At 42.0% G+C, this 13,474-nt stretch overlaps 1 protein-coding gene across 2 annotated transcripts in view; it reads left to right on the forward strand.

Annotated features, from left to right (window-relative positions):
• Positions 1–13,474, forward strand: part of IQGAP1 (IQ motif containing GTPase activating protein 1) — a 179,056-nt gene that overhangs the window by 56,123 nt on the left and 109,459 nt on the right. For both annotated transcript variants that reach the window (XM_037910038.2, XM_037910039.2), the window contains exons 6-12: positions 1,029–1,096; positions 1,746–1,859; positions 2,197–2,375; positions 3,633–3,723; positions 4,139–4,302; positions 11,759–11,843; positions 12,877–13,040. In XM_037910038.2, the coding sequence (XP_037765966.1) occupies positions 1,029–1,096; positions 1,746–1,859; positions 2,197–2,375; positions 3,633–3,723; positions 4,139–4,302; positions 11,759–11,843; positions 12,877–13,040 (865 nt within the window). The remainder of the gene's footprint in view (positions 1–1,028; positions 1,097–1,745; positions 1,860–2,196; positions 2,376–3,632; positions 3,724–4,138; positions 4,303–11,758; positions 11,844–12,876; positions 13,041–13,474) is intronic.

The following is a 13,474-nucleotide window of genomic DNA, read 5'->3' on the forward strand; positions in this document are numbered from 1 at the left end:
ATTGCAAATAGCTGAACATCAACAGAAGTTTCAAGCTGTTGTAGAATCAGATTCTTTGTAGAAGTGAACCTGCTTTCAACTCAGTTCCCAACATTTAGTATAACTTGTGGTCAGGAACACTTGGCATTGTGTGATGGCCAGTTATGGAACTGTGTAGCGTATGCTCCTTTGACCAGTATGAAAGGGATTTGGGTCATTGTTAGAGGTGAAGCTGCTCCTTACTGGCAGCTTCATGATATCTGCTGCAGTTATTCTTTGAGTAGTTGGACTCAGCTGGCAGATGTTCACATCTCCTTGTCAGTCTGGTCCTCTTTGCCAGTGATGTGTAAATCAGAATCCAGATATTCAGAATGAGTCAGGTTTTTGCTGAAATATAAATAATGGGCAACATAGAGGTCTCCAAGAGTAAAGACTTGTCTATGTGGAGACACTCAGGAAAGTTAATTTGAATTAACTAAAAGTGTGAATTTAAAGTAGATAAGTTAAATTGCATTAAACCCTGGTGTTGACGCTTATATTCAGAATTAGAGTGGCCTTAATTCAGTTTAGCTTACTTCACTTTGCAATCTCAACCCTATAGGCACCAGCACACCTTGCCGTTACCTAGTGCAGTAAGGAATATACAAATGTTCTTTACCACCCTAGGTAGCTGCATGGTGTGTTTGTGCCTGTAGGGTTTAGCTCTGTGCTGATAACCAACAGAATAAAGCAAATCTTTGGTAGGAAGCTACCCAGATGTGCAACCAGATGTCTGCTGATCAGAAGGGAACTTTTAAATCCAGAGCTCCTAAACCATATGCATCTTTCTTTCTGGGGAGGGGCTTATTGTTTTTTCATGGTGACATTCCTTCATACACAAACGCTTCACTGGGAGAATCAATCACCATCACAATTGAAAAGGCAGGTTTTAACCATCTAGAAGTCTTTCCGCTTAGCCTAATGTCTATATCTCCCTTAATTTACTTGTGAGTGGGGTAAAGACCACAAGGAGTAATTAGCGCTAATTATTCCTGCATTATGTTTCCTAGTCTGTACCTGTTTAAACTGGGACTGGCCCCTCAGATTCAAGATTTATATGGAAAGGTGGACTTCACAGGTATGGAGATTTCTTGCTTCTCTGAGATTTAGATGTTTATGAATTTGCATGCCCTGTTTACTCACTCCAGTAGATGCTGTACATAATGGACGAAAGGGGATTAATGCCCAAAGGCAGCCAGGGCTGTAACTGCATTTGTGTTTGATGGGTGCGGGATTCCTCCCATACAAGTTGGGGAAGGAGACTTTTAGGAGGAAGTTTTATTCTGAATTCTTTAGTTACTGGCTCTGTTAACAGTAGTATGTCTCCACTGTCTCTCCCTCCCCTTCCCTTGGCTTTAGTCTTTTTCCTTCCAGTGCACCAGCTGCAGAAGAAAACAAACTTTTGTAGGATGTTGTATATGTACTTTCCTTGCCCTGCTGGCAGCCATACTTTGAGACATGCAAGAATCACACAATCTGTTTCAAACCTGTGTCGTTAAGAGCACAAAACTATGTAGTGAGACAGATTTCTATGAGGCCCTCCCATTTGGATGACTGGAACAAATATAGGAGAGTTTCGTCTCTTCTCAGACTGCATGCACAAAGTATTTGTGAAAGGGCAATTTACAATCTATTGTAGCTGTTCCAATTTTTCTGCAGCAATAGCTGGTCTTAGGGTTGATTCTGAATGTTCTGCCTACATTACATCTTTTTCCTCTGTGTTTCAGAGGAGGAGATCAGTAACATGAGGAGTGAGCTGGAGAAGTATGGAATTCAGATGCCTGCCTTCAGCAAGATTGGAGGAATTTTAGCTAACGAACTCTCTGTGGATGAAGCAGCATGTAAGGGGAAATGGATTTTCATCCTCTGTGACTGTTTAAATTGCCAGATTGGATAGAAAGCGCATGTTATAATCTAGCTCTAATAGTCCCTATTGTTTAAGTCAACACAGGCCTTTTATGGCCAAGACATTTTTGTTAGAAAATCTGAATTTGATTTGGTCAAAATCAAACGGCGATATCAGGAAATAAGGTACTACCTGTGTCAAAAATACAAAGTCTTACTTACAGTTTATATACTGATAATTCTTGCAACAATGCCAAAGATCTAGTCAGCTGTTTTCTTCTTTCCCAGATAAGCCTTTTGCAGTTAACAGGGAACCTGTGATTTGTTTTTCAGTGCATGCTGCTGTTATTGCCATTAATGAAGCAATTGACCGCCAAGTTCCGTCTGACACCCTGATGGCAATGAAAAACTCCAATGCCATGTTGGTGAATCTTGATGAGCTCCTGGCATCAATCTATCAGGACACATTGTACCAGGCAAAGAAGGACAAGATGGAGAATGCCAAAAACAGGGTAAAAATCAATGTTCCTTTCTAGTTACGAATTCATGTTCATTGTGTCGAGTTCATGATGTCACCAGAGGAGATTGCCCATAGAATCCAGTGAAAACATGTTGTTCAGTCTTTTGTGTAAGATGTTAGGCCAAATTTATCCTTAGTGAAATTCAACTGTAGTCTCCAGGGATTAATTTGGCGTATTATGAGATGGAAGAAAGCAGACATTACAGTTTTACATCTGATTTGTAATTGAATCTCTTACACACAGATTCCCAAGAAATATGCATGGTGGAAGAACATAGAGGAGATGTCTTATTCTAGACATCAGTAAAGCCTGTCCTATTTTTATAGAATTTTTGAGTTTTTCTAATGTATATATGAAACAAACCTACCATCCCACGAAGTTTGAACTAGTTCTAGAACTTCACCTAGACTAAACTTGCTTAGTGAATCTGCAAGTCTACCTAGGCTGTGAGTAATCCTACTGTATGGAGGCTGATATTTACAAGCACTACACATCCAAGTCTAAACACTGTGGTCCCAAAAGCCTGTGAGCATATGGTATGTTACTTTGTAAATTAATCTGTTTACAGAATTCTACCCAAACTATCTGTCTGCTGCTCTCTGCCACAGTGATAGGCAAATTAGCAATACTTAGATATGAGGCCTGTTCTGGAATATCGTATCCATTTATTTGGTTTGGAACATTTCCAGTTTGAGAACCTGTATGTGTCTGCCTAACTGGATCTACTGCATCATATGTCCTGGAATTCCTTCTGTGTGCCCACACAGAGCTGTTAAATGAAATCATCCCGTCTTATGTATTGTGTATCCTTCTCTGTTTGCCGGAGATCTATACTCTGTGTGTGTGGGCACGCCTAGGGATATTCACTTCTAGGATTCCCTTTTATGTGTGTGTAGTTGTTGCTGACCTGTTGTGCAGTGGGTTAGAACTTCATGTGGGTGTACATTAGAATCATAGAAGAATCATAGAAGGTTAGGGTTAGAAGGGACCTCAGGAGGTCATCTAGTCCAACCCCCTGCTTGAAGCAGGACCAGTCCCCAATTTTTACCCCAGATCCCTAAATGGCCCCCTCAAGGATTGAACTCACAACCATCGGTTTAGCAGGCCAATGCTCAAACCACTGAGCTATCCCCCCCTCCCCCCATTAGTTATGTTCACTGCCCTTTCTGTTGGGTAAGAGGCCTGTAAACAACACACCACAAAGTCTGCTCTAGAGTTGCATTGATGATAATTTTGTTTCATTGTCAGACTGCCTCTGAGAATTCAGAGAGAGAGAGGGATGTGTACGAAGAGCTGCTGACTCAAGCTGAAATTCAGGGCAATGTCAACAAAGTCAATAGTAAGTTTCCCACTGAACTAATAGGCCTGGATAAAGAGTATTCAGACTTGTGTGGCTCCTTTACTCCTCCTTCCATCCCTGCACTTTGAACTAAGTGAGTAGCTCTCCTTGCTATATTTGTTCATAGTATTTCTCAATTTTGAATTCATCCTGTCCCCTTGTCCCTCCCCTGGCCCCTTAAAGAAGTGAAGGGTCCCCATTAAACTCTGTGCCCTGAGTATTACATACCATTTTCATCTCTTTTCTCTTGTTAAAGTCCTCCTGAGTGATTCTGGAGTCTGACTTGGAGACTTCCAGGCCTAAACCATCAGTCAGTTGTGTTCAGGAAGAGATGCCTTCTGAGGCTTCTGCTATAGAAGCCTAATGATCACTACATTCAGCTTTTGACCCTTACTTTACTTTGCTCTCTCCCTAGCACATTCAGCCCTATCAAAGATAGATCTGGCTTTGGAACAGGGAGATGCATTAGCATTATTTGAAGTTTTGACATCACCAGCCCTGGGGCTTCGAGGATTACAGCGAGAAAATTGTGACTGGTATCTCAAGCAGCTCTTGAGTGACAGACAGCAGAAACAGGAGGTATGCAAAAGCATATGTAATCATTGTGAAAGTATTTATAATACCACAAACCATCACACATTAATTATATGGGATGATCACAAAACTCCCATATGAGAGTTAATGTTACTTTGGAAAACTTTAATTTTGTTGAGTTTTTTGTATTTAAAAAGTAAACTTAATATTCCAATAGCATAACACATGTGCAAGAAACACTGTGATTGTGTACGTATAATGGAATACTTGATGGTATGGTGTAAAGGCTTTATCAGTGTGAGTTTGAAACGGCGGCATTACTCAGGAATGATAAATGTCACAACTTAAAGGCTGATATTTTAGGGTCTTGAAGGGTTGGGAGTGAATCCTAGGGACCCACTACAATATTGGGAAACTCTTCTATACAGTAATTTAAAGTTTGCAGATTTCAAAATCATATTTTTGAATATGGAAAAGCAGTGCCTAGTCCAAGACTGAATCTTGCTCATTCTGGACCTTGGACAGGTGTGATTGAGGGGGAGAGTCCACCTTTGGGAATATGGAAAGGAAGTATTTTTGTGACAGGTTTGAAGCTGCTCAGGGTCTGGTACATTAGTGTAGTGAAGAGTACATGATAAATGTATTTATCACTTAGCTGTCACCACAGCATAGGAGAAGAGTACATATAAAGTGTGTGTATGTAAAATATAAATAAATACATAATGCATATATGTATGTATATAATGTTTTATGCCCTCTTACTTTACTATGTTCAGTGCGCAAGTACTTTATTGTAAATATCTATGAAACAGATAAGCATATGATATTTTTCCTTATAGATAACTTCAACCTTAACTACAGAAAGATTATCTTCTTATTTTAAGCCTAACCTTCAGTGAATTTTGCATGTATATTGTATATGAGTGCTGTTTATAGAATGCATTAGTGTAGATTTCTAAACTTAGTAGGGTCTCAAAGTATACTAGTTTATGTAATATTTATATGCATATTATTACAGAGAACTGCAATGGTGGAGGGGATGATTATTACTACTGTATATTTTTAATAATTTGTCTTTTACAAGGTCTAACATGATAAAGAAGTAGGATACCAAGTACATTCAGAGCCAAGAATAAAGGCAACAATTCAGTTTATACAACTGAGAATAAAGCTCTGACATTTTTGAAGTCCATGAGCAGACAAACATTAAGAAGATAAAGATCATTATTACATTGCATAATTTTGGTTGAATTCATTGGCAACCCTCCTAAAATTGTTGAACTGTCATAGGTCTTATGGAGGGTCAACACATTTTCTTCTTGAAGATTGATTTATTCATAATGCTCTTCACTATAGTATTTGAGTGTCTCATAGACATTAACCTATCCTCTGCCCTTAGGAGGTAGGAAAGTATTATCCCAATTTTACAGATTAAGCACTGGGTGATTTCTTGTAGGCATCCCAGCAGAAGTAGATTTTGAGGAGGGATTTGAAGGAGGACAGGGTAGTAACCTTTCAGATCTGCTCATTGAGAGCATGGAATTCCATGCATAAAGGGGCATTATGAAAGAAAAAGCAAATATGTTTCTGGGAAGAGGAGACAAGTGGGTGATCAAGACTGCCACCATTGGTGGAGTGGAGGGGGAGGAGTGTTGTTTTAAGAATGTGTGTCTTTGTGAGGGTGAGAGGTGTTTTCCCCCAGGATAGTCTGTTCTTTTCCACTTGTCCCTTCCATATGGCGCTTTTGTGGTTCAGGCTGTAGTGTCATGGAGAAGGCAGCTGGTTGCACAGGATTGTGCTCTAGATCCCAGGGGACTGTTGCTAGCTTTAATTCCAAAAAAGGGTTTACCATCCACAGCTGCTGTTCTTGGTGTTTTGGACTAACAGACCTGGATGGGCAGAGGGCTTATTGACCTGTGAAAGGAGACTCTGGCTTGGCAGAGTTTGTTGTTCAGGGTTTCCAGGAGATTCATAAATTTTGGGAAGCTATTCAACACTAGAAAGAACCTGTTAGTGAAGTAAGTAGAGACTTCTTTGCAGATATTGAAGGAAACTGAGGTTATGTCTACACTGCAGAGACTATACTAGCATAGCTATGTCAGAATAGCTATGCTGGCACAACCCCATAATGTAGATGCAGCTACATTGATGGAATAGGTTTCTCCATTGGTGTAGGAACATAACCTTCCTGAACAACACTAGCTACGTTGATGGAAGTATTCTTCCATCGACATAGCTCCACCTACACTGGGGTTAGGTTGTCTTAGCTGTGTTGGTCAGGGGTGCATTTTTTTCTCACCCCTGACCGACGTAGTTATGTCGACCTAACTTTTAAGTGTAGACCAAGCCTAAGACTGCTCCATGTTCTTTCTGTCCCATGTCTATCTCACAGATCTCTTGTCCCGAGTAAGGAAAGGAAATACTTCTTGTCACAGAGTGGGCTTGCCTTCTAAGGCAGTGGGACTACCTGTTCCTAATGATCTGCCTGCTCATATGATGGGTTTTGAGGCTTTCTGTAATAGAGAAGAGCCTGCTTAACTTGGTAGGGGAAGAGACCTGCAAGAGAACTAGGATCAGGGAGAGACATGTAGAAGAGTTTTCCTGCTCCTGACAATAGAGCCAGATGGAGGCAGAGAGTGCTAGGAGGCTCTCGGAAGTGGGCCAAAGGAAAACAGAGAGAGAGAGAGACATGCACAAACACAAGGAGCCAAGGAAGGGGCTGTGGAAAAGGCCTACAGGCAGGTGGAGGTAAAAACTGGTTGAGGGAGTTGAAGCAAGGGGTCTGAGAAGGTGAACCTCTGCTGCTTGTACAGTGTGTCTGAGCTGGAACTCAGAGGAGGAGGGCCGAACCCCTATAGGCTTATTGAGGAAGGTGATGTGAAATCTTCCTCCCCCAACATAAGGAGTGGAAGAATTTTTGAGCCTGGAGTTGGGTTGATGATCCAGCCTGAGATTGTTGAATGATTGTTTTGGACTCTTTGTTTACTGTGGGAAAAGGGGATGGGTTTATGATTTGGCCAGAGGCCAGTAAGAAGCACTGGAGTTGGCCTAGCCAAGAGTGGGAGATTGAAATGCCTTCAGCCAGAAGAGGGGAAACTGAGGCTCAGAGCACTAGGTACCAAGGTAATCGTGTCACATGTATTTTCACAAGCCAGCATTCAGATGGATGACTAGCTTCATGAGTGCCCAGTAATTTCCAGTTTGAGATATCTGACAGTGATATTGAAAGGTCTTTAGCCTTTGGAGCAAGCTCCAAGTAATATAGAATTGTTCTTCAAGTATGTGTCAGTTTGGATCCCATTCTAAGGTACATGTGTGCCCTATACATGTGAGATCAGAATCTTTTAATAGCACTGTTGGGCTGTGCTTGCGCAATGTATGTCCTTGTGCCTCTGCACCCGAGGGATAAAGGGCAGAGCAGCCATAGGTGTTCCTCAGCGCTCTCACTGCTGGAACAAGTGGTGTCTTCATGCTACCCCTTAGCTGAATCTTTTTCTTGCAAATTAATTAGTTAGATAGGGTTAATTCCCTTTACGTTTCCTCCTTTTTTATTTAATTCTGTTATAAACCCAAACAGATTTAAATTTAAATTTTCCTTGGCACTTTGCACCCCTATCTGGGCCAAAAATGGTGGATTCAAAGCCCTTGGGCTTCAAAGCATAGCCATCCTGCAACAGACTTATGCCATTCGCAGATGGCCACGGCCACTGTCTTTTTTTTTTTTTTGTCTCAGTGAGAGCCATGTGCTAGATAGTTGCTTGGTTTGCCATTTCTTTTCTATAGGAACACTCATCTGAAGTTATATCCCTTGGAACAACCAATGAGAGAGAGTACAGATCCTGAAGAGCGAGGATTGACTTCATAGATGGATCTAGTCTCTTCTAGGTCCCAGTCAGCCAATGCCTCTGCTGGCTGGCACACAGGGCCTACTGTGTTGGTACCTGCAAAAATTGCACAGCACCATCAGGAAAGGATTCAGGACCATCAAAGACCATTTCGGTATGGACTCCCACCTCAGCACTGAAAACTGGTATGGCTTCCTTGTTGAGGCAAGGGAGATCTGAAGACTGGAATAGACATAGTTCCCTGCATTGATTCCCCCTCTTCCCATAGAGACTCAGCCCTGCATACTTCTTGACCACGTCAGCTTGCATGTATATGACAACGCTAGCCAGACTTCACTTGTGTCCATTACAGGACTGGCTAAGACCAGTGTATCATCTCACCATCAAATGATCGTGTGAGTTGTGGTCCCAGCTCACATTCTATAGCTGCTGAACTGGTGGTCAGACCCCAAGAATATTTGGAAAAGGGTACATTTCTCTATACTTCTCCATACAAAGACACTGATTAGAGATGCATCAGGCACAGGTTGGGGCGCATACCTGGACCACTTCCAGATACGAGGAACTTGAAACCCAAAAGACATGACTATGTACATCAGTATTCTAGAATTATGAGCAATCAGACTAATTTTCATGTCATTCCAACCTGTTCCATGTTCCACTGTGCAGATTTTCACAGACAACACATTTGCAAATGTTTTATATAAACAAGGAAGCACCTGCTCATCACCTCATGTCAGGAGGCTATCAAGATATGGACATTATATCAAAATAGGATAACTCCAATAACACTTCATCTCCAGGAGCGTCAACGGTTTAGCAGACTTCCTAAGCAGACAATCCATCATTAGCCACAAGTTGTCTCTGAAGAGCTCCATCATTACATCAGTATTTCACCAAAAGGAAAATCCTATTATTGACTTGTTTACCTGCAGAGATGACAATGTGTCCAGTCGTTTGATTCGAGGGGCATGAACCCAGCTTCCTTCTAGAGGCCTTTCTCATATTGTAGAAGTGAGGTCTCATGTATGCATTTCCATGGATTCCATTGATTCTCAGGGTGATAAGCGAAAATAGGCAGGAGGCAGTCATGCTAATCCTGAAGCTCCATATTGGCTGAGGCAGTTCTGATTAACAGATCTCAGGATGTCTATTTAGCCTCCTGTACCACTTCCAGACTCTCCAGATATCAAGGTCAAATTCATCTAGACAGTTGCCACATCTGACAGTCTGGATGTTGGCAAGTTGAGTGCTACTGACAGAGATACCTCTGTACAAGTACAAGAGATCCTACTCATCTCATGGTATCCAGATTTTTAAAGGGATGACTACATACTTACCTATATGTTAGAGAATCCCATGTAATGTGGGATCTTAATGTTGTCCTTACAAACCTCATGGAAAGAGATCCCCTTTTAATGTCTCTTGAAGTGCTTTTTACACCACCTTATTTTGAAGACTGCCTTTTTGATTAGGAGAATTCAGTCCCATCATGCAAGTCTGGGAATTCAGCATCCTAGAAGTAAATGCAAAAGAATCATCCCACAGCTCATCTTGCTTTTTCTGAAGAAGGGCAGCAATTTCTACCCTGTGGACCTGACTGCGGTTACTGGCTCATAGAGATGCTTCCCAAATACGGGAGCCTCTGAGTTATGCTATGGGAACAATACTACCAATCTTGTTTTTTGCCCTTTGGACTAGAATTTTTGCTGAATCATCCAAGCAGATCTGCCCAACCAAGGTGCGCATGTGTTCTCTTGTCAGGCTGATGTCTAATCTGTGATGTCACTTTGGTTGGTGATCTGCATCAGTATTGAATGTTGCAGTTCTTAAGGTTCATAATGGACTTTCCTAACTATTAACTTCTCTCCAGCTGACAACTGGAATACAGAGGAGCACCACCAGAAATGAGAGTATCTGGAGATTAGGGGAAATGAATAACCATCAGTAGAAATGGTTGACTTTCATCCATAGAATCATAGAATATCAGGGTTGGAAGGGACCCCAGAAGGTCATCTAGTCCAACCCCCTGCTCAAAGCAGGACCAAGTCCCAGTTAAATCATCCCAGCCAGGGCTTTGTCAAGCCTGACCTTAAAAACCTCTAAGGAAGGAGATTCTACCACCTCCCTAGGTAACGCATTCCAGTGTTTCACCACCCTCTTAGTGAAAAAGTTTTTCCTAATATCCAATCTAAACCTCCCCCATTGCAACTTGAGACCATTACTCCTCGTTCTGTCATCTGCTACCATTGAGAACAGTCTAGAGCCATCCTCTTTGGAACCCCCTTTCAGGTAGTTGAAAGCAGCTATCAAATCCCCCCTCATTCTTCTCTTCTGCAGACTAAACAATCCCAGCTCCCTCAGCCTCTCCTCATAAGTCATGTGCTCTAGACCCCTAATCATTTTTGTTGCCCTTCGCTGGACTCTTTCCAATTTATCCACATCCTTCTTGTAGTGTGGGGCCCAAAACTGGACACAGTACTCCAGATGAGGCCTCACCAGTGTCGAATAGAGGGGAATGATCACGTCCCTCGATCTGCTCGCTATGCCCCTACTTATACATCCCAAAATGCCATTGGCCTTCTTGGCAACAAGGGCACACTGCTGACTCATATCCAGCTTCTCGTCTACTGTCACCCCTAGGTCCTTTTCCGCAGAATCCATGGCTAATAACATTGCCCTTAGGAGCTGGAAAAAACCTTGAGAGCTTAGAGTTTCAGCTGTCTTGTACTAAGAAGTTGAGCTTTGGTGGCCGGTCACTATTGGAGACAGGATACTAGACTAGATGGACCATGGGTCTGATCCATTATAGCAATTGCCATGTTTCTGTGACCCAGAAATGAGAATCACACAAGATGATATAATTAGGTGACCGTATATCCCGTTTTGGGTGGGACAGTCCCCTTTTTAAGCCCTCTTCCAAGCGTCATGATTTTTTTGGCAAGACTGGGCATTTGTCCCATTTGCATTTGCCAGCTGCTCATCAGTTGGCAAGAACAAACATGACAAATATCCAGTTTTACTAAAAAAGTGGAGCATGCCCCCCTAGTGGGGGGTGGAGGAATGTTTGGTGGGGGGAGGAAGCAACAAAGCCAGTCCCACAGTGCTTGGGTGAGCAGTGACACGCACGTGGGATGGAGGGAACCCTAAGGCCAGCTCCGCACTGGGAAAGGGGCTCGAGTAAGCCCCATGTGGTGCCTGTTTTCCCTTTGGGAAATATAGTCAGCCTATATATAATCAAAGAAGGAGAACTATTTTTGGAAGCTTCTGTCTGGCATTTATTCCCATTTTTGCAAATGGGGAATCTGAGAAATTAAAGGACTTGTATAAGGCTTCACAGCAAGTTAATGGCAAAGATCCAGATGGAGACTTACCTGGCTCTTAGCCCCATGTTCAATTTTCTAGAGCTGCTTTGCACCTACAGTCTCATAGAAGGCATCAGACTTAAGCCAACCTTGTCTCTTTCACCACATGCACTGTAAATATCTGGTTTGTTATTTCTCTCTCCTACATCTGTAGAATTCTGACGGTTTGCAGAGGGTTGTGCATAGGTAAAATTTCACAGGGAGAAGCTGCTGTTTGTGGTGTTGTGTTTGAATAAAGTCACAAGAGGGTCAACATTTTTTTTTCCTTGTGTGTGATTTATTTTTCTACAGACTGGCCTGGCAGGCCCCATGCAGAAGGAGGAGTTACAGCCTGGAGTGGACGCTGCTAACAGTGCAGCACAACAGTACCAGCGAAGTAAGGAGCCTTTCAGCAGAGATTATAGCTGAGGAATTGGTGGAGGTGATTGGAGGGTTGAGGCAATGTATCATTTATACCCTTGTTGGAACACCAACATCAGCTCTTGTTTCAGAGTAACAGCCGTGTTAGTCTGTATTCGCAAAAAGAAAAGGAGTACTTGTGGCACCTTAGAGACTAACCAATTGGTTAGTCTCTAAGGTGCCACAAGTACTCCTTTTCTATCAGCTCTTGTGGTTCTTTGTGACTTCCCTATCAGGGCTAGTGAGAAGCTTGCAGAAAGCCAGCATCTGTGATTCTTTTTAGTCTCCCCAGAATAGCGCTTATAACCCACGTTATAATATAGGTTATTCTTTAACCTATACATTTTTAAAATACACTTAGGAAACTTGTGTCCACTGTAAGTGACTTCTGTACTTGAAAGCTTATACCTATCTCTGGGTCCTGGGTCTATGAAGGAAATCCTAGTAGCTTATTGGGGCAGAGTCTGAGATTACCTGGTGATCCTCATTGTGGATGCAATTCTGCTCATATTGAGGCAGAATTATGGTCTCCCTGCAATTCTGGCCACTTTCAAGTATCAGATTAGGAGACAGTTAATTGCAGGTTTAAATCCTAATTCTGTAACTACTTAATTTGCACTTGCTAAAGAGATGTTGCCCTTCTGAAAATTTACTCTGAAACTAGGTTAGTTTATTTTATTTTCCTGATACAAAGGCTGTTGCTGGAATTGACTGATATAAAATGATTTAAAATTACCGTAGAATAATGGATTTCAAGGCCAGAAGAGACCACTGAGATCAGTCTGACCTCTTGCATAACGTAGGCCAGATAATTTCACCCAGTAATTCACACAGTGGAGTGAATGTATTCTTCCCATCTCACTTTGGTTTCCTCATGGGTGGTATTTCACCTAGGGTGCCCACAGAGCAAAAGTCTTTTCCACACTGGGCTGGTAGAAATGTTCTTATAACAGAGGTACAAGCTTTCTGCCCTTCTAACATCTTGTGACCTCTTTCCCTTTAATCTCCAGGGCTGGGAGCAGTGGCAAGGATTAATTCTGCAATCCAAATAGGTATTGCAGAGAAGACTGTGGCAGAACTTTTGAATCCAGAGGCTCAGTTACCACAGGTTTATCCATTTGCAGCAGATCTTTACCAGAGGGAGCTGGCCACTCTGCAGCAACAGAGCCCTGATGTAAGTAATAGATTCTTTCCTGTTCTTGGAAAACAATCTGACGATTCCCAGCAGTATCCATCATGCTTAGCTCTTCATTCCACACCTTCTCCAGAATGTAGCTGTTTTGTGAATTCTTGAAAATATGTTGTAGTTCAAAGTTTGTGTAATTTACTATTTAATTGACGAATTAAACAATAATAAATTACCAGGATCACCCAAGAGTTCTGAAGGAATTCAGATATGAAATTGCAGACCTACTAACTGTGGTATGTACTCTAACTCTTAAGTCAGCTGTTGTACTAGGTGACTGGAGGATAGCTAATGTGACGCCAATTTTTAAAACAGGCTTCGGAGGCAATCCTGGCAGTTACAGGTCAGTAAGACTAACTTCAGTATCAGACAAATTGGTTGAAATTACCGTAAAGAACAGAATTATCAGACACATCGATGAA

The sequence above is a fragment of the Chelonia mydas genome, chromosome 10, assembly GCF_015237465.2.
Source record: "Chelonia mydas isolate rCheMyd1 chromosome 10, rCheMyd1.pri.v2, whole genome shotgun sequence".
Taxonomy (NCBI): domain Eukaryota; kingdom Metazoa; phylum Chordata; order Testudines; family Cheloniidae; genus Chelonia; species Chelonia mydas.